Raw genomic sequence first — 23,119 nt, 5'->3', positions numbered from 1 at the left:
TTAAAAATACACCTGTGCAAGATATTACAGACATACACAGAAATGAAACTTCCCTGCCGGGTGCAGTGGCTCACACCTGTAATCCCAGCACTTTGGGAAGCTGAGGTGGGCGGATCAGGAGGTCAAGAGATCGAGACCATCCTGGCCAACATGGTGAAAACCAGTCTCTACTAAAAATACAAAAATTAGCTGGGTGTGGTGGCGCATGCCTGTAGTCCCAGGTACTCAGGAGGCTGAGGCAGGAGAATCACTTGAACCCCAGAGGCAGAGGTTGCAGTGAGCCAAGATCATGCCACTGCAATCCAGCCTGGCAACAGAGCGAGGCTCAATCTCAAAAAAAAAACCCCAAAAGAACAAAAAACAAAACAAAACAAAAAACAAAAAAAAGAAATGAAACTTCCCCTCCACTCCTCTCCAATGGTGCTCCTAGTTTTTTCTTACTCTCTATACTAATTTTATTTATACACTGTGTATATTTAGGAAATAAACTAGGACCTTGTGCATACTGTTTTGTGACTGTTTTCACTTAATATGACTTGTTCATGTTTTTTTAACTGGAAGAAAAAATATTAATATGTTCTTCTGGATCCATTCAGGAAAACCAATTTTGACTTGTAGGGAAGGATCTGCCTTGAGCACTGTTACTGGGGACAACACTTCAACCAGGGCCAAAGTAACTCCCCAAAGCAAAAAAAAATTAATATGTTCATTTTTTTTAATTGGAAGAAGACAATTCCCAAACTAACTTAAGAAATATAACAAATCCAGAAGTCATAAATAAAAAGACTTATACCTTGACTACATAAAACGAAACATTTTTTATATGGGAAAAGATACAATAAATAAGGAAGCAGACTAAGGGAATAGCTAAGCAACACTTATGAGAAAGGGTTAATATTCCTAATATTAGGGATTAAGATTCCTACATGTTGATTTAAACAACACAAAAGAAAAATGGGCAAAGAGGTAAACCAGCAATTCACAGCAAACAAAATATAAATGTTCAATACACATAAAACAAGATGTCAGCTTCATTAGTAGTCACCATTTTTGCCATGCAATTGGCAGAAATTAAAAAGACCAGTGACAACTAGTATGGCCAAGAATAGGGGAAATTGGACACTCCTAAGTTGCTGAGGGATATGTGAATTGCTACAACATTTTGGGTAGGTCATTAGGCAGCATTTAATGGGGACAACCTTTAACCCATCTATGAAACTAACCCACAAAAATAAAAGCACCACTACTAACAGTATGCTCACAAAATGTTTATTACAGCAATGTCTGTAAGAGGGAAAAACTGGAAACAACTGAAATGTCTGGTGATAAGCGACAGCTGAATGAACCATGATTTACAAGAACCAGAGATACTAGAAAAACATGTTTTGGTCCTATGTGATCAACCTATAGCCATGTACATGGTAGACAGCTATGTGAAAAAAGGAAGCTGCTAACTCTACAGTATAAATGCCATGAAAATAAAACCCAAACCCATAGAGAGGTGGATATATATTTACATATTGTTGTAGAAAAAGAAAAAGCCTGTTAAATTTGGTATGTTTCAAGCTGGGTATGCTGTGTTCTAGAAATTAAAAAAGAACATCATTTTAAAAAGCTGATTATGATAAAAGATAATACTGTGCTAATTTGATCTTTCTTGAAGCTAGGAAACAGTTAAAAAGGGAGAAGCCAATGGTTATGAGATAAGATGGAAGGGCTGTTTAACATGGTATAACTACAACATCTTACAGAATATAAAGTATGTTAACACTTTTCTTTTGATCTAACATTTTGGCTTCTTACTGGGGTGAAGGAAGAGAGACTGGGAAAGTACATGTAAAGTATTAGACTGGTGTCTGGCCAGGGGTGGAAACTCCTGTTTTGATTTCTGACTCTGGTGTCTCCTTGGGGTTCACTTGAAAGAAAAGGCACCTGGATCTCATATGAGAGCTGGTCAGGGGAGAATCGGCCTGACAGATGCTGGCTTCTTCTGGATCCATTCAGGAAAACCAATTTTGACTTGTGGGGAAGGATCTGCCTTGAGCACTATTACTGGGGACAACACTTCAACCAGGGTCAAAGTGACTCCCCAAAGCAAGTTACCAACTCCCTGAGCAGCAGTCATGGTGAGTCCCTGAGACAGTTCTTGGAAACCTAACCTCCTTTACCCTAGGAAAATGAAGATGTCAAATTGGGAAAAACCTTAGCTGTACTGTGACTATTCTGTCCAAACTGTACCACTGAGAGGGGCTATGATTTCCAAAATGGCATAGAGTTTTGGTAAATGTCTCTTCCTTCACTGTTCAGGAATGCAGATAGATTCTTTTTTTAAAGGTAAAAATAAAGCAGAGGTATTTCTCAAGGGAAGACTGGTGCTGTTCATGACTATTTTACAGGTTGAATGAGTCCTCCTTTTAATTGAGTTACTATTTTCAGTTCTAAGGTAAACAACTGACAAGGCCCCAACACAAAAGAATACATGTGTTCTTTCTGTGGTCCTGAGTTCCAAGAAGTGACTTTATGATCTTTTTTGGGATATGGAAGGGGGGCAAAAGAAGATGTATCTGAAACTGAAAGTTCTTTGAGCATACACAAATGTCATAAAAACACAACCCTCCCTTCAGCTTAATGGCAAGGCTCCTCTTTTTTTTTTTTTTTGAAGACAAGGTCTCACTCTGTCTCCCAGGCTGGAGTGCAGTGGTACAATCTCAGCTCACTGCAACCTCCTCCTCCCGGGCTCAAGTGATCCTCCCACCTCAGCCCCACAAGTATCTGGGACTATAGGCACGAGTCTCTACATCTGGCTATTTTTTGGTATTTTTCGTAGAGATGGGGTTGCCCAGGCTGGTCTCGAACTCCTGAGTTCAAGCGATCTACACGTCTCGGCCTCCCAAAATGTTAGGATTACAGGCGTGAGCCACCACGCTCGGCCCCAGACTCCTCTTAAAGGAGAGACAAAAAACAAAGATTGCAGGCATTTGTCTTTTTCTCCCTACACCAGTTCTTGGTAGGAAGTCATGACGCATATGAGCTGGACGTGGCGACTTGCCTTCTGCATCAGGCATGCTCATAAACAGTCTCAAAACAAAAGGAAAATCTCACAAAAGAGGTCAGAGGGAAAGAATGAGTGAGGAGAGAGAGGACACAACCTTTCACTACTTTCAGGAAAGCTCAATCCTCCCGAGGTCAGGGACATAGATGTGAGCCTGGCTTGGGGCACTGGGTACAAACCACCATCCCAAATCTAAGGGGAGATGGTATATTCAAACGTGAATAGCTCCCATCCAAATTTCCTTTCTAATTTCTTTTAAATTAAATACTTACAGTGTTTCTGTCCTTCTCCATTTCTGCTAGGCAGTTAAGAGAAGGGCAGAAACCAGGCTAGTGAGCAAAGAACGAAGTGACCACAGGGCATTTCTGCAGTTGACACAGGGACCTTTGGAATCTGTTTTCAAAACATGCCCAAACTAAAACCTCATGTGCTTCTCGCCAATCTTGCAGAGGCTGAATAAACCACATGTGGCTCTGTGAAAAGCCAATTCACCCCATATGGCATTTTTGCTGTCTGGTTGGGTTAACATCTCTGCCTTACAGAGGCTGATAACATCCAGAGAACACAGACAGGTACCAAGGTCACTGGCCTCAGGAGGACCACGATTCATTTCTTTCTGTGTTTTTGGGATACACAGCTCTGAGAAAGGACTTGTCACTGGGTTTGTTCACTCCCGCTCCTGAGGGGGGTCTGAGACACAGGTAGCAGTCTCAGGTTGTACTTTGTCAATCAGCAAGACAGTGCAGTGAATGCCAGGTCACAACACAGGCTCTCTCAGGTCTTTCTAGGGAATGCTCATATTATTGGGGAGGTGGGTCCTCTAGGGGGCCTCTTCTTTCCTCTCCTTAGTCTTGTGAGTCTTGCTCATGATGTGGCTGTTGTTGCCCATTCCCTCTCTCAGCGATGGTAAGACACACATGGAGCCTCTGGACATTTTTCCTATAAAGTACTTTGCTTTCAGGGTGGACAAAACTGCTACTCTACCCCACTGCTACTCAAAATGTCTTCCTAGCATTTGAGGGAGCTTGGGAAATGATCCATTATACATTATGTGTGGTTGGCTAGGGTGCTTCTGTGATGACCCCAGGACTGGGATGGACAGTGAGCCTTCTATCACCTTCACTGTGACAGACATGGGATGGCCCTGGGGTCTTCTGTTGACAAGGAAAATCTAAAAGGTGCTGGGAAAGTGCTGATCTATTTGGTTTCAATCAATCAACCTGGAAAGAGATTCTATATCTTCCTATGTGCTGAAGGGGTGAAGGGCAAGGATGAGGGTGGTGAACATGGCATCCTTTCAAACCAGATGTAGGATGGGGAGAGAGGGAGGAAGAAGGGGGCGTCTGGAGTGCCTCAGAGTACTTCATGCATTAGGTTTCAGTGTTTTTTACTCAGTATCTTGCCTTTGCTTGTTGAGTATTGAGATCCGGATCAAATATCAAGTGCCTTTCTAGGACAGAAGTGTTTAATGTGGAAATCACCTTCAGCATCCTGCCTCTGTGGATGGGGGAGACAGTCTCTCTACTGTCATCTTTAATTTCAGAAAGAGTGATCTGGGAGTGATGGAGGGGCAGGGAACAGTCCAGATAAAGGACCTAAAGAGTGGGTCACATGCTTGAATTTATGTGGGTTCCCTACCTCCTGGCCCCTGTCCTGCACAGGACACGACTCACTGTCTGCTTCCGAGAATGATCCAGACTCGTCACTGGAGTTGGTTCCGTAAGACTGCTCACATTTAATTTGGGGCCGCACTTGGTTGTACATTCCATCTCCCATCAGGCCTGGTTCCTGATGTTCTGTGGCAAGGAATCTGGCTCCCTGGGAACAGGGTGAGGAGGAGAACTCACAGAGAGGGAGGCTGCAGGGCGAGCCCCCGCTCCCATCCTCTGCATAGGAATAGGAGGAGCAGGAGCTGGAAGTCCTGGTTCTGGTCTCCAACGGGGGTGAGCGAGGGCAGACTTTGATTGGCACCGGGCAGCTGGTGTTGGGCCTCATCCTTCCTGGCAAGTGGTCGGCCATCAGCCCATGGGAGTAGGCCTGTGAGCTGGGGAGGGACTGGCCAGCTCCCACCCACAGACCCTTTGGCACCGGCTCAGAGAGGTCTTTGTCCAAACTGCTCACCCCAGAATACGAATGCACCGAGGTGCTCACTTGGTCACAAGCACTGGAGGAGAAGATCACACTCCTCCGGTCCAGCTCTCCCTCCTGTTTACAGAGAGCCTCCAACCCAGGCCCCCTGAGGGGCGACCCCATGGTGAAGTTGGACACTTCCTTCTGGCCCATGTGGGGCTGTCCATAATTCCCTGTGAAAGGGGTGTAGTCAGTTTTAAGGTCACCCTGAGTGATCCCCTTGTCAAAAGGGCACGCTGGACTCCTGGCAAAGTGCTGCTGAGATGTACTGGGCAGTCCAGACAGCTCCACACTTTTTGTTATGCTGAACAGAGACCTCAAGCAGGAGGGTGAGGCCACGCTCCTGGATCGTTCCAGGCAGGTGGCCGCGACTGGGGCCGTAGGGGTAGGGGCAGGGCTGGGCTGTTTCCGGTCCATCTCGACATCCCCCGCTCTGTCCTTGGCATCAGGCTCATCTCCAGACAGGCAGAGCGTGATGCTCTCTTCCTCATTCTCTTCACTGGGCGGCTCACTTTTAATCTGCCCCATGGAAAGACCCGACTTGAGGCTGTTGCTAGAGTTATCTTCCCCGTTTGTGCTTGCAAAACCTGAGGTACTGTGTGATGATGCATTGTAGACATTCTTGGTACATGCAAGCTGGTATTTCTTGTATCTGGGGTACTGCATCAATGCGTCCTTTTCTGAGCTCTCCTTGGTGTCTGTGGGCACGTCAGGCTCGGGCAGCAGGGCTTCTTCCTTTTCTGCTATGGGGATGGCAGTGGCCTCAAAGCTGATGGGCTCTGGAAGCATCTGGTCCCTGGGGCAAGCCATTTTGGCTGTCTCTGAATCCATTGTTTCCTCCTCCTCTTCCTCTTCCTCTCCTGCAGAGTTCTCATGGTCCGCGCGGTCCTCGTGTGGGCGCTGGCATGCAGCATCCTTCCGGCACACAAACAGGCCATCCTCGCTGTTCAGGAGCTGGGTCTGCAGGAAGCTGAAGCAAGAGTCCTCCAGGTTGTGCATGCGCAGGAACTCAGCACAGCGGATGACCTCACGGATGTTTTCTCTGCTGAGTAACAGCTTGGCAGTGTAGGCAAACTGTAACAGCGGCCCAAAGCCCCTGGCCGTGACCTGCAAAACAAACAGGGAAATCGCCAACATTACCATCAGCACCGCTATTGTCCCGAATCCCTCAACTGAAGCAAGATAACCAGACAGTGCTAATGTCCCACAATAAAGACTGCAAAGGGGCAGTTAATCTTGTAGTACTGGGTCAGCAATGATTCTGCTTCCAATAATTAGTGCCTGTCTCGCGCATGCCACTGTTGTACTCCATCACAGCACAGGCAGAATTGAAAATCACCAGGGTCAAGTGGCTAAACAAGATGACAACGGGTTCAGTGTTTACACTAATGAAATATCCTGGCAAAAATGCACGGTGACAATGGGGAGCCTATTAATTTCCCTCCCAATCAGTCGTGTTGAGAGCCATTCTACATGAGGGGGGAGTGTTGTGATACTTCCTGCAGCTTGCTGGAGCCCAAGAAAGCCTTAACGTTTTTTTGTCAACCACAAAAATGGCAATGTGGCCCTGCTACAAACTAGTCTAAGGAGTCGCAAAAATAGTTTTTCTTCACTTACAATGTTAAAAGAGACATGAAAAACAACTCGTGTTTTGCCCATCCATCATGGTTTCTACTTGGGACTTTTGGTCATCACATCCTACCTAATCTTATAATGATGATGATCCCATCTCACCAGAGATGATGACAATCAAAAGCAATGTGCTCAGGAAGAAATCAACTTCTGGCCCATAATGAATGGGGGTTGCAGAGCTAAACAAACCAGCTGTCATTTAAATGGTTGAAGCTACTGAGTGGCACAGGGTATGGGCCATTCCTTCTCTAATTATTAGCAGCAGCTTTGCCATGCAACTGTCTTTTTTTTCCTGGTAAATCTTCAGAGGCTAAGCCTACTGTCATTTGCTGCTTATCCATTATATTTCACACAGATTGAACGTGTGCTATTTATGCACAGCTTGCATATGCACACCAACACGTGTGTGTGTGCATGCATGCCCACTCACACACAACAACTTAGACAATGAAGAATATGTTGCCTAAGGCCAATTGTTTTTTCAGATGGAAATGGATGAAACTTGCTGGTGTTCATCAGGGGAGGCTTCCTTACCCTGAACGTAAAACCACACATCCTCTAGGTTTTGCAAGCACTGCTCACCCCACAGGAAGGTGAGGCAGGTCTTCAAATCCTGTACAAATCAAATGAAAGCAGCAATCATGGGGTCCTTGCTGGAAACTATGGTGGCGGTGATACAAAATTTTAGCTGGGGGAGTGAGTGCACAGCAAGGTGAACCGGCAGGCTTTGTGGCTGACTTCTTTGTGTATTAAACCCACTGCAGCACTCAGAGCCAAAATTCTTACAAGGACCTGTAACTGTTTCAACTTAGACATTCACTCCTTTGGGAGCGCAGTCCATTCCTCTTGGAGAGAATGAATGACAATGTCCTCTCAGCTCCCATAGCCAGATGAGGAAATGACCTGGATTCTCCAGGACAGTACTGATTTCATATCATTGCATTCTTTCCAGTTAAGGGAAATTTCTTAGACATGTAACTGAATGGGATTTTAATTGTTAATCTGTTTGAAGTACTTAAGATTCCAAATTAAAAACTTCTTTTTCTGTCAGATGATGAGTCCAGAGATATTTGGTTAAAAAACAAAAGCTATGACTACTAGACTGACATTACAAATTCTATATGGGCAATCATTGCCATCTCCCTTTTATTATACTTGTGTCTGTTTCTACCATAAGAGAGCAAGCTCCTTCACATTAGGAATGGTTTTATTTCTCTTTATAACCCTGCATCTAATCTAACCTAGGGTTTCTAACATGGTACATATCTGTTAAAAGCATGTATGTTACTGAATGTGTCGTAAGTCAAACTGTGTCCTAACATACTACTACTGTGTACAGAGGGTGACAACACCATCTAACCAAATCAATCAACCGATCAAAGGCAGGCAGGCAAGGGTCTTTGTCTGTCCTGTGTCACAGTACCAGTATTAAAAAGGAGCTCAACTGACCAACACTTTTGTATGCTGCTAAGCTGACATAGTAATAGATTCAGCAAATATAGTACTGACAACACATCTGTTTTATGTCTTTTTCTTCCAGGAATCTTTAAAAGAAAGTAAAAAAGCAAGGACATGTGTATTTGTAGGTAACTGAAGAAGGTGATAAGAATGTCACATGACCTATTCCTTTACTGCCATGTGGCTCCACCACAAAGAAAGGAACGATGGAATCAACACAGGGTTGACCCCTGCCCCCATAATGATCCTATGCTCCTCTGTAATGTGCCAAACAGGTGGATAAGGTACTTCTTGAGTTTTGGCAAAAGTGCTCACTATATGGGAAATGTAGGAAACTAATTTCAATGCTATTTATACTGTTCACACAGTTTTTCTCATACTCCCATCCTCATCACTTTTTTTTTTTTTTTTGATGCTGTGGGTCTAAGTAAGCCTTACCATTATCTTCCACTGTGGCCTCTTTTAAAGAAAATTTCTAAAGAAGCCAGGGATATCCATGGGGATCTGTAGATCAAGAAGCAGTACTGGGAGTCACCCTCTGCCACATGGCTGCAAGGAGCTGGAGAAAACATCTCTGCTCAGGGAAGAGCTGATGCTTAAATGCATGAATGGGACCAAGGATGTCAATGGGCAAAGTCTGCACATCACAAATCAACAGCACGCCTTAGATCATGAGGCTTAGGAGACATGCTGGCCTTGAAATGATCATCCTATGGTCATGAAAAAGTCACAGATAAAAAACCTGGTTTGTAAACTGTCATTTAAGCCCAAGGGCAGACGAAATGGTGTCCTCACCATGAAAGTTCAAGAGTCCCTAACCAGCTTATCTACCACATTGGTTTCAATCCTCCTTTGTCATATTTAAATCTGCAAGATTTTGCTTAGCTTCTATGTGTGAGGCTTTGTTGGATGTACCAGAAAGACCGTTCACCAAGTATCTCCTAGTGCCTACCACTGTGCTCTCGTAACACCCCGCAAGGCAGGCATGATGCCCCTGTTTTGTAGATAAGGAAACTGTGAAGCAGGGAGGTGAAGGTGTTTATCCATGGTCACAGAGCTAGTAAGTGGAGAGCTGGGATTTCAAACTAAGTCCAGCCTGTTTCTTCTTCTGTGCTAAGTACTGTGAGGGAAGGATGTTTGCAGGACTCAGGCCCGTGCTCAAGAGACCTACAATTTAGCTTTGTAGAAGAGGTACAAATGATGAAAAGTTAACTAAGTACAATGTAAGTCAGTCAACAATGGAAAGGCCATTGCAAGACTGTATGACTAGCTGTCAACTGAGAAATCCAGACAAGTTCAGGAGACTGCTGAGGGGCCTACTGAGATCTGTGGGGGCCCCTTGAACACTTTTATCAGGACACCTGGAGTGTCTGCTCTCAGTCAAGGGTTGCTTTGATATGATGGCTACTTCCTGAGCTGCCACAACAGTCCCTCCCAGGAAATCATCTCTGGTCTACTTAAGGTAGTAGTAATTGCTCCAGATACACAAAACAGAAATCATGTGCCCTTCATACCTGCCAGCAAGTATTACAACAGAGGCTTCTTAAATACTGGTTTAGCCTTCATCTTGAGAAGCTGGTGCTGTCTACCCATTTTCAGGAATAATTTACATTCATTAACTATACTCAGAAGGCAAATATTCAGGTACCAGTGTAAAGCTGTATGTTCATGAAACTGTGACCACAGGTCTGCATTGTTACTTACTTTTTTGTTCTTAACAAATAAGGCCCAGGTAATGGGAAAAAATAAGAGGGAATGGGAGGTGGAGAATCACACACAAAACTAACAACCCCTAAAAATGGTATTTTAAAAACTAATGATCATAAAGTTAAAATTGAATGAAGTGCTTAGAAATAGCAGAATAGTTCCAATTCACTGATGTTAATGGAGTTGTGTCCCTCTGCTCTAAGGAAAGCAGACTCATCTAGGCTAAAATCCACTGGTCAGCAGTAGCCTCAAGGTATAAGAAACAAATGCAAAATACGGTATCAGGGACAACTTGGGATAACAGTCTTGCATTTTAAATGAAAATATTTTGAATGCCTCATTTTGAAGAATATTTTTTCATCGCACTTAAATATGTAATTACCTGGTCTCATACTATGCAATACTCATTCTGATACAGATGAGATGGTATCACACACTGGAGGCAGACTACAGTGTGTCATGTCGGGCTGAGACCAGGGAGAGGGCTGGAAGTAACCCCTCAACCTCCCACTACTGCTTCCTAGGAGGTGATGACCTCAGCTAGCAGTTGTCACATATGAGTTGCTTCAATCCTGAAAGAAATAAGGCCAGGCTACCGTGTCTGATGGTGCAAGTCAACATGCCGACAATGTGTTGAAATTCGACCCGCTGTAACTATGATCCTTAACCCTTTATTCCATTTGGTTCTAACATATCATCTCTATGCTGTAAGGAAGATGGGCTGATAAAAACTCAACTGGTAGAGAAAGTTTGGGCGCTGTTTGCAGAGCCGGGGAGCTCAGTGTTTCATGAGATATCCATTTTGCTGCAGGACAGAGCTTATGGCAATACTTAATAGTAGTTCCATCTCCGGACTATGACAGGGATGAGGTAGCTGGCCTTCAGGTATTTACTGAAAATAGGGTTTGAGAATTTTTGAGACTTGGAACATCATTCTCTAGTTAAGCCACATGATTAAGGCGTTGCCAGTTGGTTTTGGCAGTATGTACGCATGGCTGTAGCATTGAGCCCATCTGCAGAAGGCTGATCAGATGAATCCAGAGGACAGGTGACTGCTCCCTGGGAGAGGACTGGCATGCTTCTCAAGGTCCCTTAATCACAACTTTACAAAAAAGGGAAACTTACACCTTCAGCAACACCATGTACACTTTCCTGATGAAGCTGAATCTCTTACACACTGCAGGAACCAGGAAGATAAAGGTAATGAACCCATGCCCAAAGGCTTTTTAAAACTCTAGACCACTGACAACCACTCTGGGTTGTATTTGCACAGCAAGGTACTTATCAGATGATGAAAGCAATGCTGGTGACAACTAACTCTCCCTTACCACTCTCTCTCTCCAACTGCACTGCATCCCACTCTGCAGGATGAAGACTGGCTTAGTGATGAGGCATCACTCCTCATCTTAATTTCCTGTAATTCATATCCATGTTATCACATTCTTCTTCCCAAAGCAACATGCTAGACATTTAGGAAGTATTTGTTAAATTAATTTACTATTTCAACAAAGCTTCTGGTTATTTTAGTATTAATTTTCATTTTATTTATTTTATTTTTGGAGACAGGGTCTCTCTATGTTGCCCAGGCTGGTCTTGAACTCCTGGGCTAAGGGATCCTACTGTCTCAGCCTCCCAAAGTTCCAGGATTACAGGTGTGAGCCACCACACCTGGTCTAGTATTAATTTTATTTATTTATTGACAGGGTCTCACTCTGGTTGTCCAGGCTGGAGTACAGTGGCACGATTTTGGCTCACTGTAGCCTCAACCTTTGGGGCTCAGGTGATTCTCCCTCAGCCTCCCGAGTAGCTGGGATAGGCACATACCACCATGCCCAGCTAATTCTTGTTATTTTTAGTAGAGGCAGGGTTTCGCCATGTTGCCCAGATGGTCTCAAAGTCCTGGACTCAAGCAATTCACCTGTCTTGACCTCCCAAAGTTTTGGGATTACAGGTGTTAGCCACTGTGCCTGGCCAATTTTATTATGAATTTTAGGTAAAGATAGAGTTTATCTTGTTTTCTATTCTTAAGGTAATAATATAAAAACTAAATCAACATTGAAATTGATTTATACATATATCATTTCATATGGTGGTTCTTTTAGCTAAAGAAAATCACTATCTGTGTTAGTAAATATGCCTTAAAACATAAAGTGCCTTTTCTCTCCTGTGTACGTATAAAGCTGGATCTGCAGCCACAATGTAAAAATCCTTCTCCTATTTGTAAGTTTTACTCCTGAGACTATGATCATTCAGTTACTTACAATTTTTTGTTTACTCATTTTTTTCTTTATCTTTCTTTCTTTTTTTTTTTTTTTTTTAAGAGATGAGGTCTCACCATGTTGCCCAGGCTGGCCTGGAACTTGTGGGCTCAAGCCATTTTCCTGCCTTGGTCTCCTAAAGTGCTGGATTACAGCCATGAGCTTACAGTATCCAACCATACTATTTTCATTCTCCAACGATGTGCTAGGCACTCACTGTGTACTATGCAAGGTCTGGACTCCACTTTCTTGGATTCAAGTCTCAGCTCTGCTATCTACCAGCTGTGTCACTTGGGCTGGATACTTAACCTTTCTATCCCTCAGTTTCCACAACTGTAAGACAGGGATACCAACAGTGTCTACCTTGCAGTAAAATCTTCGGAGCAGGTTCTGGCATTAAGTAACAACCAGTATTATTGCTGTTGCTACAAATATGAATAAAATACCACCTTTTTCTCCAGGGAGCTAACAAGTGACTGGGGAGACAGATGTTCAATATAAATGTTTACAGTGTCACCTGAGTATGCAACAGAGGTATTTAAGGGTGTTAGGGGGTACAGGGCTGGAGCAGTAACTGCTAAGGGAATCAGTGTAAGGCTGCTTAGAGCAAGTAACACTTGCCAAATGTTGAGGGCTGAGTTGAAGTTCTTCAGAATAAGTAAAAGAAGGGCATGTCTCACTCCCTTATCATTTTCCGGCTTTTCCTCAAATACCATTTTCTCACTGAGACCTCTCCTGGTCCTCTATTCACAATTGCCCTCCCCTACCACAAAACCAGAACTGGCTACACGGTTTGCAGAGTCCAGTGCAAAATGAAAATGTGAGCCTCTTGTTCACAGATTATTAAGAATTTCTAGAGTGACAGGAGAACATTAAACAAACTGCAGGACCCCTCTAAGCATAGACCCTGTGCAATCAGTTGCACACGTTTTATGCTGATGAAGCTGGCCCTGACAATACACACATGCATGCATGCATGCGCACGCATGTGCGCGCGCGCACACACCCACACACCCACCCACCCACCCACCTAACCCCTGCAGTTGAAATGGACTCCCTGATTTGAGGAGGAGGTGATGGCATCCCAGGGTAGAGGTCAAACAGTGGAATTCCATTTGACTTCAACTTTGGGCTGAAAAATATGGTCAGGCCACCAAAGTACTTTTTGATTAGTAAAAAAATGAAAATATTGTAGGTTCAGTAAGCAAAGACCTGACTTGTATTCCCGTGATAGACAGTCATGACTCGAATCAGTTCACAGACACAGACTCCCTGCAATTATTCTCAGGAATTCTTGAAGATAGACCCTACCATAACCCACATTTTTGGTATGATTTCTCCTGTCACGGGGTTTGCAGAAATGTGCAACTTGTAGTTTTCCTAAATCATGACTTAATACAAACTTTTTTAATTTAAAAAAATCTAAAAAATTTTATTCAGAAACTGTTGAGGCCAGAATCAAAACTATTCTCTCTCTCTATGTGTGCGTGTGTATCTCTGTAACACTACTTTAATTAAATACTGCCTTAATACAAACATAACTGGACAACTGAAGTAGTCCTTACCAACTACTAATTTTGACTTCTGTCATTTAACTAAATTTTAGTTTGATGTTATAAACTCATTTGTTGGTTATTTACCATTGTCTCTCGGACTCACATCCACTCTTCTTATATTCCCCTCTGTGCTGAGGCTGGGAGTTCATAAACTCCATTTCCTGGGCTCTTTTGCTGGTTGACTTATTATCAGACCTGCCAGCAGGTGCACAGGCAGGAACTCAGAAGGTGGGAGGCATGAAGACACTATGGCTCCTTATCTCTCTTGTTCTGTTTCTCTTTCCTTCCTTGGTGGTATGTTCTGGAAGTGGCTGCATCCCTGACTCTGTGGTGGGGTTTCTGCTCCACAGCTGCAGCTCCTGAGGCACCAGCCCCTCCCCCACCAAGCTCACAGGTCCTTTTCATTCCCTCCAGTCCTAGGAGTGGTAGATACTTCCTGCGGTCATTAATCATTAGGTTAGCTCTCCTTCCCTTTTCTGTTCTTCCAGTTTTCCAACACCTGTGTAACAAATTTCCTGTTTTATAGCCCCTTTATTTGAAACATCTGGCATGGTTTCTATTTCCCTGACTTAATCACCCATTCTACAGAAAAGAAGCCCAAGGCCCAGAAAGGTGAAAGAATTTACCCAAAGTCACAGGGCTGCTTGTCTAGGGCTTAACTCAAGTCTTCCAACGGCAGAGTTCAACTCTCATGCTCCCTGTCTGTCTGTTGCTGTTTCTCTGAAGTGAACCAGGAAAGGATGCTATTTCATATGGAAACACATTATCGTAAGTTTATTACTCTAAAACTTTCAGTTTTCTATAGCTCTACCCAAATAAGTCTGGCCAACTGGATGCAGTACATCTTTCGGTATGCAGAAGGTAAGGTGAATCTCATAATTGGTTCTATTTTTCCAGTGCCTAGATTCCTCCTGAAGAATGAAGATAACTGTTGTGTCCCTTTCCTGCTCAATGAAACTCTGCAAATCCTAGGAAGCCCTTTCATCACATGGGGATTTGGTAAATTATCAGGCTCAGCTAAGTATCAGTCCTTAGAATCTAGAAGACAAAGCAGAAATGCCTGTCTGGCACGGAGTCACATGGCACGAGAGCTTTGTTCCAGAGTGGAAAGGCAGCGGGATGAAGCTGATGTCCAGACGGAGTGTTATGTGTCCCTTATCTGTGACAGTCAGCTCAGAATGATCATGGTGCATATAATGGCTGAAACTTCCCCTTAGGTATTTCTTTGGTTGTTTCAGGGTTGATGAGAACAGGAGGTGGTTCCAAAAGCAAACATTCCATATTGTCTTTCCTGAGAACTGGTGATACCTTGGGTATGTGAAACCTTCATTTCAACTGGGTGGTTTTGCCCATCTCATCTCACCTCCTTCATATGTAGCACTCATTATTTTCTCATTCAGGTATAGATGGTTTTATTACCTAGGTTAGTGACAGGCAAAAGTCATATATGATACAGATACAAGGAAGTGTATTTCTATTTACTCTAAAAGCATACAATGAAAACAGAAAATCTCCCTTCTGAAAGATTATATATGAAGTTCACAGAATAATTTTTAAAAATCCAATTTCAGTATAAGTGTAGATCTTAAAATAGACATGAAATAGTAGTAACGTTTTATGTTTTTCAGTGTAAGATAAAAGTGAAAAGCATCCCACTCACTGGTAATGAAGTAGTAAAACCTGCATCAAGGTTTATAGTTTCATTTGAAAAACTGCCTGCAAAAGAAAATTATTTTTAAAAAGAAGATTTAGAAAAAATACCTAATTTCCATTTCAAACAACCCTCTCCCCATTCCAGAAATCATTGATTTTCCTAGGTCAGAATTTTCTTGAGTCAAGGTCTGGTTTCACCCTCTCAAGCCCTCTAGTCATTTCACACAAACTATGAACCACTGATCTTCAACCAGAAAATACAAAACATTTTTGAAGGCTTCCAGTGATGAGAAGTTCAGCCCCTCATTAGCACCTTCTAATGGTTTTTCATGTGAAGTTTTAGGAATGGAAATTTTGGCTTAGTCAGTTTTGAGTTCTTATACCCTCCTTGTTGCTCTCCTCTGAACCACACTGCCTGTGACTACATCCCTGGCAGATGTCTGGACTGAATAAATGCTCCAATCATTGATACAGAGGACAGACTATCACCTCTCTGCCTAGATCCTATTTTCTAGAAATGCTCCGATTTATTTCACGGTCACTTATTATTTACAATTAACATCTCTGAGCTTATCTCTTCCCAGTATCTGCTATTGATAAGCCATGTGTCCATCTTAACCTTGTAAAATCAAATTTTTTGACCCGAGTGTGTGCTTGTCTAACCAGAAATCATTCCTATTATAGAAACTGCTCTTCAGTCAAACTTTTCAAGATCTACTTTCTTCTCTTTGTTTTGAAAATTATGATGCAATTTCTGATCTCCAGTCTTTTGATGCTTTCCTGAGCTCCAGAGTCCCTGAAAGATTTCGACCATAACAAGTTGTATCATTATCGTATCTATTTTCCTCCTTCTGGTTTGGGGGCTTTACTTCATCCAGTCTGGAAGCTTAGCATTTTCTTTTTGTTCATCTACCTACGGTTTTCCATTCTCTTTTCCAAGTTTTTTTCTCACTTTTCAGTCTTACGGTCATTCATTTAGTCATTCTCCTTGATGCTGAGTATAAAATTAACTCTGGGCTTTTTGCCATCCTCAATTCTACATAGTTAGCCTCAAGAAGCAGCTGTTGGTTTCCTCATCTTTGTGCTCCAAAGAGAACCACAAATTCATTTTCATTTTCTGTGGACCTGTTTGAAAGGTCTCCACTCACTTTGGGTTTGAGTGTTCCTGAAGCCCTTATTTGTGGTTCCATGCATGTTCACATAGTTGTTCGTGTTTTTCCAGTGTTTAAAATAAAACTCTGAATGAAACACAATGGCTGGAAGAATTTACCCTCCTTTTTTGAGAAAAGGGTCCTCATATGAACTTTGTTCTGGGCATTCCTAGCCCTCCTGAATCATCTTTCCCCACATATGCATAATTTCTACCTTTTTCTTATTAACATAAAAACCACTTTCAAAATGTCTTCAACCCAAAACTATAAAACTCTAGAAGAAAACATAGGGGAAAAGCTTCATGACATTGGACTTGGTAATGATTTCTTGGATATGACACCAAAAGCACAGGAAACAAAAGCAAAAATGGACAAATGGGACTATACCAAACTTAAAAACTGAATATCAAAGGACACAAAGTAAAAAGGCAACTCACAGAATGAGAGGAAATATTTGTAGATTTTATACCTAATAAAGGGCTGATATATAAAGAAACCCTATGGAAAGAACTCTCATTTAAAGAAATCCTTTGTAAAGAACTCCTGCAACTCAATAGCAAAGGATAAAATAACCCAGTAAAAAAAATGGGCAAAGGACTTGAATAGATGTTTCTCCAAAGACATACAAACAGTCAACAAACATATGAAAAGATGCTCAACATCACTAATTGTCAGAGAAATAAAAATTAAAACAATGAGATCTCACTTTACACCCACAAAGATGACTACTACTAAAAACCCAGAATAAGTGTCAGTGAGGCTCTGAAGAAATTAAAATCCTTGTGCACTGTTTTAATTTTTTTTTCTTGTTTTTGTTTTTAGACAGGGTCTCATTCTGTCACCTAGGCTGGAGTGCAGTGGCATGATCATAGTTCACTGAAGGCTCAGCTTCCCAGGCTCAAGTGCTCCTCCCATCTCAGCCTCCACAATAGCTGGGACAAGAGGAACATACCACCATGCCCAGCTAATTTTTTATTTTTGTAGAGACATAGTCTTGCTATGTTGCCCAGTCTCGTCTTGAACTCCCGGGCCCAAGCAATCCTCCTGCCTCGTTCTCCCAAAGTTCAGAAATTACAGGTGTGAGTCACTGCACTTGGCCCTTGTGCATTGTTGAAGGGATTGCAAAGTAGTACAACTGCTATGGAAAGCAGTATGAATGTTCCTAAAAAAATTACAAATAGAACTACCATATGATCCAGCAAACCCAGTTCTGGCGATATTTTCGAAAGAATCCAAAGCAGGGTCTTGAAAAGATGTTTGTATACTCATGTTCACAGACAGCACTATATTCACAATAGCCAAGAAGTGGAAGCAACTCAAATTTCCATTAATGAGTAACTGGATCAACAAAATATGGTAGATACATACAATGGACTCTCAGCCTTAAAAGAAAATCCTGTCACGTGTTCCAATGTGGATGAACCGTAAGGATATTATGCTAAATAAATTAAGCTAATCATAAAAAGACAACTTCTGTGTGATCCCACTTATATGAAGCATTGAAAAGCAGTCAAATTCATAGAAACAGAAAGTAGTATGGTGTGTATCAGGGGCAAGGGGGAGGGAAAATAAGGGGAGTTGTTTAACGAGCACAGAGTTTTGGATTTTCCAAGATGAAAAGTTTTGGAGATTGTTGTTGTTTCACAACATGTTGTTTCACAACAATGTGAATACTTAAGAGTACTGAACTTATTTAACACTACTGAACTGTACACATAAAAATGGTAAATATGGTAAATTTTGTTACGTATTTTTAAAATTCACAATAAAAAAGGTCTTGAAAGACTTTGGACTGTACAAAATCTTCTTTGACTATCATGTTCTTTAAGATGATACTGTTGCTTTCTTCTAAGGATCCTCTCATGTATGCTCTTGTTAATTCCTTTTAGCCAGATTAGAACCCAAATGGCAGTTTTACCCTTGTATCCTCTACTTTCTGGAAGATGGAACTGTCAATGTGGCAAATCAATAACACTCAGGTATTCACCTACTGGTTGAGGAGAACTCTGGTAGCTATTCATATAGTTGAATTTTGACATCATGTCTCTCCTTTGACCTAATTTTGCACATGAGAATAGAAACATGGAAACTTCAATTTTCCTGACAATAGGACCCATAAACTCCTACAATATCAATTTTGTTCCTCTCTCTTTTAATTTCCTCCTAGTGTTCTTTCAGCAGGCCCCTACTCTATGTTTCTATATTTGCTTATAGACTTTATTAGATATAATTTTTTTTTTTGAGATGGAGTCTCACCCTGTCACCCAGGCTGGAATGTAGTGACACAATCTGGGCTCACTGTAGCCTCCACCTCCCGAATTCAAGTGATTCTTGTGTTGCAGCCTCCCAGTAGCTGGGATTACAGGCGTGTGCCTTCACACCTGGCTAATTTTTTTGTATTTTTAGTAAAGATGCGGTTTCACTATATTAGCCAGGCTGGTCTCAAACTCCTGAACTCAAGTGATCCTCCCACCTTGGCCTTCCAAAGTGCTGGGATTACAGGCATAAGCCACGGAAACTGACCTAGATATAATTTTTGCTCTGCTTGTCTTTCCAGTGGTTACATTTTTATTTTGAATATGGAATTCCTTCCCACAGTCTTATTTCAATGTGGTATCCTTCTGCTTACCAGGTTACTTGGGTTTTCTGAGAAATGATCACTGTGGCAGTAATCTCCAAGTCCATTTTTATATTACTCCTGCTTCACCCATGAATAGACATTGGAGACTGTAACTTCTTGGTGTATCCCATGATTTACCAAATATTTTACTTTCCTTCCAATATCAAACTTGCTGGCTTCTGCCATAATTGGTGTTATGAGTTAAGCAAGATATTCCTCTTCTCTCCTCCTCCCCGCCCCATCACTTTCAGTGGAAAGCATGTGCCTCGTACACCCTAGGCTTTCAACAACTATTAGTTGAACTAAACTGAGCTAGCCCTAGTACTGCCCACTGGGGCAAGCAGACAATTTGAGCCCCTCTTTCACATAACGATCCAACACATATTTGAAGATATCTGTCATACATGGTCAGGGATTTTTTTCTTTAAGAACTGAAGTCATATTTTCCATCTGAAATCAGAACTGAAGAACTGAGAGATCACACATCACTTATGGAAAATATTATTTTCTTGCTTGCCTCTGGAAGCAAGTAGCTTGACATGCCACTAATCCTCCGATAGCCTTGAGAACCCAGTGCTACCAGGGAAGGCCCACTGGTCTTTAGCAGGGAAAGCAATCTGACCTTGACACCTGCTGCCATTTGTCCCTTTCATGTACAAAACAGAATAAATAAAGACAAGCTGAAGACATGTAGGTAATATACTTGAAAGGTTTTTGAGAGAAAAGCACTAAATATTCTGAAGATCTATGTATCAGCTTCTCAAGCAAAGCCTTTCCTTGGCAATAGAAATGGTGTTACTGTGGCTTACAGAAGGGACAAAGCTACAGTATGCCTTATCAGCACGGGTTGATACAGCAGCAATGATAGTATTTCTACAGTCTAGATTCTTTCATCTAAGTCCTTTACCAACCATCATGAAACAGAAGCTGAGATATGCTGACTGGGCTAGTCAAGGCTGTACAGTAAGTCGTGATAAAAATCATATATGGAAACCAGACTTTTTGCCAAAGGGACGATACACTTCTGATTTCTCCTCTCTTCTTGTGTTTCTGCAATGGGCTCTGCCAATGGAGAACAGTTAATGCTGATGCAATGCAGGCACCATCTGTGCTCTGTGAGGATTTAAACAGCAGCCATTAACACAAAACCCCATATGTGAATTGGACAATGGCTGCCCTGAAGCTACAGGACTCCCAGACAAAACGTAATGCTCTGTAGCTCTTAGGGCTGCAGAAATTGTTATGATCCAACACCCACACTCCTAGATCGGAGCATGAAGTCAGGTTTGTCACTCACCCACTTCCCCTCCCTGCTTCTTAATTGAGTTCTAATCTTTTCTGTATGTTATTTCTGTCTGTCAAGGGAGGGAATGAAAAGGGAGCTGATATCAACTATAAGCATGGTCATGGGTACCATTTTGGCCTGAATCCACTGGGTTCTTGTCCTGAAGCTTCATGGCATGCAAATGCCATCAACAGGAACTGGGAGCAAGCCTTTGCTGGGAAGAGCAGTGCGTCTGGGACTTCAGGTTGCTGGAGCATGAAGGCAGGTCCTATTTATTTTTAATTTTTGTAGAGTTGGGGGGGTCTCACTCTGTTGCCCAGGCTAGTCATGAACTCCTGGGCTCAAGCAATCCTCCTTCCTTGGCCTTCCAAAGTGCTAGGATTAAAGGCCGGCAGGGTCCCATTTTTGACAATGGTGTCATCTCTGGCAGCAGCAGAGATGCCAAAGCAGGGGTGAAAGAAATTTCTAACAATGACTTGTTGGTTGTGTCCAGTTTCTGTGGGGCTGAAACACACTTTTCACACTAACACAGGGGATCATGAGAAAAGGAAGTCAGTCACAGGTGCATCCAGAATGGTACCTTGGAGGCTGTTCCGGGCCATCTATTTTGAACGTGGCTTGGAACCATTATGAAAGACCTCATTATTTATAGCTTGTAACTGGGAAAACACCTTTTCTCCTAAAAATAAAGATATCCAAACTTCCTAAAAACGAACTTTTTGTTTTTGACATATACCAAGTCTCAAGAACACCAGGTGTTCTTGTTTTGGATGAATCAAACTATTTCTGAGTATACCTTTAAGGATGTGAGTTAAAGCACCTACACTACCCTGGGGTGTTCCAGTATTTTGATGGAATTTTAGTCACTGAGGTTGCAAATCAGAAATCTAAGAAACCTTAATGAAAAACAAGCCCTCCAGTTTTCTTGCACTATTATAGCAAGAAATGGCTGGTTCATGGGAGGGAGAATCCATAGAGCTCATCCACAGTAGTTTAATGGCACATTCCTAGAGAAGCGTAACTTTGAAAACCTCAATCTAAGCTAGCAGGTGTCTGGATAGTATCGTCATTTCTTTCTTTAACAAGCGTGGGAGGCTGGGGCTTAAGAATCTCTAGGTAGAGTCACCACTGTGGTAAAAATATAGAGACTCAAAGCAAAAGGGAAAATTAATACTGCTTTTACATTCCACTTCTGTGCTCAAGAACCCTCCTCTCTGTAGATAACCATCTCTCTTCTCTCCTGACCCTCTGTGATCTCTCTGGATAGTCAATCAAAGGGAGGCTGGAAAGTCTCTGAGTTAATGCTCCTGACATGGACTATGTTTCAAGCAGCAACTCCCTGGTTTGGAAAACAAACTTGATTCTCTTCTGCCCAGCCTTCCAAATTTCCCCAAATCTACTCCCTTTTCAGCCTCATCTCCAGTTATCCTCTTAAGCCCGACTCCTAGCCTTTTCTTTGACTTACTAGCATTTGCTCAAGCCTAGATGCATTCCTGACTCCACTTCACCAATTCTAACTGCAAAACTCCAACATATGAAAACCGTGGAGGAGAGGGAAGATGGTAACCATCAACACAGAATGAACGGACCAGGAGAAACCTGGCAAAGGAGGTGGCAATTAAACTGGATCCTCCTTTCTATGACCTGGACAATAAGCACTTGCTTACAGACCACCAGTTTTGGCATTTAATCATAGAAGGGCTGTTTTGCATTGTTATCTGAATATTCCACCGTACCTGTCTTGATTAGAAATTCTTCTAATTTCTAATCAAATAAGAGGCCAAGTCTTACACTTCCTACATGTCCTCTGCATAAATTCTAATAACATTACATGTTTAGAAAGAATTAACAAAATGTCACGTTTTCATGCTAGTTGGATGACAGTATTTAAGAAAAGGTAAATTGGTAGAACATCGTTAGATCATAGAAGTGCTAAAGCCATAAGTATTTTGTGTACATATGAGGCATCTTACATAAATGCTACTAAATAATCAATGCAAAAATTTACTTGAGCATTTACTGTGTTGGATGCTGAAGTGAACTTGGAAGAAGCAAAAAATACAGTTTTAAGAATCTGTTGTGGGCTGGGCACAGTGGTTCATGCTTGTAATCCCAGCACTTTGGGAGGCTGGCAATCACTTGAGGTCAGGAATTCAAGACCAGCCTGGCCAGCATGGTGAAACCACACCTGTACTAGAAATACAAACATTCGCTGGGTGTGGTAACACATGCCTGTAGTCCCAGATACTTGGGAGGCTGAGGCAGGAGGATTGCTTGAACCTGGGAGGCAGAGGTTGCAGTGAGCTGAGATTGTGCTACTGCACTCCAGCCTGGATGACAGAATGAGACTCCGTCTCAAATAATAAAAATAAAAAAGAATCTGTCTTAAAAATATAGTCTTAAAAAGGTAAGAATTTCTGGAGAAACTCTCAATGTATGAATGATATGTAAAATAGGAGAATAACTGATGTTGGCCTAACCATTGTTGAGACTCCTGGTACAACAAGAGATGAGACATGATGGGTGAATGTAGGCGGCCACCACTCTGCCACGATGCTTGGATGGGAGCAGGTGGGAGATGGAGAGCGCGGCACCAACATGAGTCAGCCTTTGCCCT

The 23,119-nt window shown here is 42.3% G+C and overlaps 1 protein-coding gene across 2 annotated transcripts in view; it reads right to left on the bottom strand.

The window, feature by feature from the left end:
- The window catches only part of BACH2 (BTB domain and CNC homolog 2), a 355,372-nt gene that overhangs the window by 24,819 nt on the left and 307,434 nt on the right, over nucleotides 1–23,119 (bottom strand). For both annotated transcript variants that reach the window (XM_017506784.2, XM_017506783.2), the window contains exon 5: nucleotides 4,691–6,289. In XM_017506784.2, coding sequence (XP_017362273.1) covers nucleotides 4,691–6,289 — 1,599 coding nt within the window. The remainder of the gene's footprint in view (nucleotides 1–4,690; nucleotides 6,290–23,119) is intronic.

The sequence above is a fragment of the Cebus imitator genome, unplaced genomic scaffold (assembly GCF_001604975.1).
Source record: "Cebus imitator isolate Cc_AM_T3 unplaced genomic scaffold, Cebus_imitator-1.0 Scaffold359, whole genome shotgun sequence".
NCBI lineage: Eukaryota > Metazoa > Chordata > Mammalia > Primates > Cebidae > Cebus > Cebus imitator.
This window is presented reverse-complemented; position numbering and strand designations above follow the sequence as displayed.